The sequence below is a fragment of the Habropoda laboriosa genome, unplaced genomic scaffold, assembly GCF_001263275.1.
Source record: "Habropoda laboriosa isolate 0110345459 unplaced genomic scaffold, ASM126327v1 scaffold14, whole genome shotgun sequence".
In the NCBI taxonomy this organism is placed as follows: Eukaryota; Metazoa; Arthropoda; class Insecta; order Hymenoptera; family Apidae; genus Habropoda; species Habropoda laboriosa.
Genome location: NW_017100137.1, coordinates 437,244 through 440,178, shown reverse-complemented (window position 1 = coordinate 440,178; position 2,935 = coordinate 437,244). Strand labels below are relative to the sequence as shown.

Sequence of the window (2,935 nt, the reverse complement as noted above, 5' to 3'; positions counted from 1 at the left end):
TTGCGTTGAGATCGTATCCATTCACGAGCATCTGTCGCACTCGAAAATCTTCTTTGCGATTGATAGAGGCTTGCACTGCCGATTCCCCATTTTTGCTAGTCCAGCGGCCTTTTGACCCTCGCTGCTGTAATGTCGACGACCTTGGGGTGGTGTTTGATGTAGTTGTGTTTTCTGTTCTGTTTCCGCCTGAAAACAAATAAATCAGATAAATCTCCCACGAGTTAATCATTCATTGAATTATTCCAAACCAAAACATAACAGTATTACAACCTAAAACTCGTAATTGACTAAAAAAAAATATCGTATCTCCTTAACATTATCATTTATTCATAAAAAAATTATCAAATGACTATTTCTTAATGTGTATATGCATATACATACATACATATATATATATATATGTTTTTTTAAAATATCCTACTGGTATCTTTCCAAAAAAGTAAGAAACATCAAATTAGGGGCACGCTATCATAGAGTACGTTTTCCATGTTATACTTGTATTTTAAATTATCCAGATAAATATGACGAAGTTCAGATACGTACACGTGTGAATAATACCGAATATAGAACAGTGTGATTAATAAACTACGGATACATGAATACACGATAGTATTAACGCCTGTTAGTGCAAATTGTAGTTGCAACAAGTTACCGGCAATCGGTGCCGCTGCCAAGTCAATTCTCTCGTGGCGGGAACCCACGTCAATTACATTAACATAGCCCCTTCCCTCTCTGTTCTTTGTCAAAAGTCAGGAGGCGCTATTCGCCGCGGCAGTACCGCGGGAAACGGGTCGACTGTCACGAAGTTACGTAGTTGGCAGGACTGAACGGAGAATACAGGCGGGCAAAACTCGTTCACGTGAAGTAACTAGACTCGGTCTCGCGTTGCAGCTTGTTTCGATAAAATGAGCGCATACAGCGGGAAACTATGTGCCTATCGGGTGGGCACGAATACTGCGTAGTTCGTGCGAGTGTTACCAGTTCGTGTACTAGTAGAGAAATAAACACATAAGCTCGCGATCAAACGAGAAATCCGGTTGTCAAGCAAATTCTTCGACTAACCTATGTACAATATAGCATGAAGTTACATTGTAGTGAATTTTATTGTCAGCTGCACATGAATATGTGTAAACATGTTATAAATAACACTCCCTATACACACTAAAACCACTCACGATAAAGGCATACGTGTAGATAACACGAAGCAGTTTGATCGCTGACTACGTGTTCTTCCGTCGAAGTCCGCGAAACTGTGCGCGTGTTTATTTTCAACGAAGTGTCTTCTTGCTGTTCTCACCTGATACTATTTCCTGTGAGGTCATTTGAAGAAGAAGCGCAAGCTGTTGTCGCTCGGACATCCGCGCTGGGTAACCGCGGAAACGACTGTTACCGCCTGCGGGCATTCCGTCCTCATAACTCATGTAACTCGGACCCAAAAACGCACGTGGAGGATCGTGGTGAGCACACAAGAGAAACGATTCCACTGGTGGTGAGGCGCGCGTCTTTGTTTCTGTACCCGCGCTGATTTGCCACGAGCGAAGATAACCTAAAATCGCACGGTCGGTTCACGCCATTTTGACCTACCGAGCGCGCACAGATACGTGAATCGACAGTCACGCGACACGTACGCAACCACACGCGCCAAAACCGATCGCATCTGACGAACACCGTGAATTATCGCTCGTGATTTATCCACTCTTGTTTCCCGGGCCGATGATTTGATTTCACGACGCGGCATGTGTGTGCGTGCTCTTTCGAAAACGAGATTCGCGACACACGACTCGAGACACAGTGCGCAATATGACGCAACGTTTGTGTTGTATTTACAGTTGGTATCTCTGTCGGTAGCGTGCATCGCGCCAATATTCAAATCAATGTAATTAAAAACATTCTTTGAAGCTGTTCGAAGTGCACCGTTAATGTGAAATGGGCGGGAAAATATTGTGATAAAGAAAGTGACTGAAATGATTTTTTTTTTTAAATAAGAATGAAATGTTTCAATTAGTAAAATATACTTGTGTAATTTTTGTGTGTTTTTTTAATAAAGAAGATGGGTTTACATATTATATCACGAATCATCGAATTCTAAACTTATAATGGGAGTTCTATTGTATGATGGGTAAAATTGCATGTAGATTCATGAAATAAATAGTCAATACAGCCAAATGAAAATTATAGAAAATTTGGGTACTATAATTATCGACTATAATAATTTCGATCTAATGAATATAATAGGCCATGTAGAGCCACCACATACATATATGTATATATTAATTTTTGTTTTCACACTGTCCACCATAAATAGGACAATCAATTGAACTACACTCGCATTCTTATCGCTGTCACATATGCACATGTTCACTTCATACTATTTCGCATCTTGTGTTTATTGTAACGACATTATAATTTAATTATGAATAATGATAAGAACACATCGTTTAATTGTATCTAACGCAGTAGCTATCTACCAGTAACATTATAGAAAATACATAACGACTTTCATATCGTCAGACCGATTACATACGAATTGTTACTTGTTAATTGACATTTCCAATACTGTGAATTGCACCCAAATTTTTTTGCTGGTGTACAATTATAACATTTAATATTTAAACAAAAGAAAGGGTAAAATTAACTAAAAACAGAGAGATATACTTCTCTTTATGATATTCATTTTTTTGTTTTGTTTATTCTTAAAGGAAATACCTGATGTGATTTATTTCAACTTAAAAACAAGATTTTCATTTTCACTCATACATTTGTTAATTAGTCACTCTATCATTAATATTTTAAAATATTGATTTATTTTGAGACAATTAGTTGTCATTTTTCTTATTTTTTCACTCTAGATAGGGTATAAACAAAATTATTCTTAGTTTTTATTTATGTAGCTAGAAGAATAATAAAAATCAAATTATAAATAATTTGGTCATTG

At 37.4% G+C, this 2,935-nt stretch overlaps 1 protein-coding gene across 1 annotated transcript in view; it reads right to left on the bottom strand.

Moving 5' to 3' along the window:
* The window catches only part of LOC108579582 (ankyrin repeat domain-containing protein 12), a 25,022-nt gene extending 23,169 nt beyond the window's left edge, over window positions 1-1,853 (bottom strand). Inside the window, exons 1-2 of the mRNA XM_017943158.1 lie at window positions 1,298-1,853; window positions 5-186 (exon numbers count right to left, since the gene is read on the bottom strand). Coding sequence (XP_017798647.1) covers window positions 5-186; window positions 1,298-1,421 — 306 coding nt within the window. The 5' untranslated portion in view covers window positions 1,422-1,853. The remainder of the gene's footprint in view (window positions 1-4; window positions 187-1,297) is intronic.
* Between the last annotated feature and the right edge of the window lie 1,082 nt (window positions 1,854-2,935).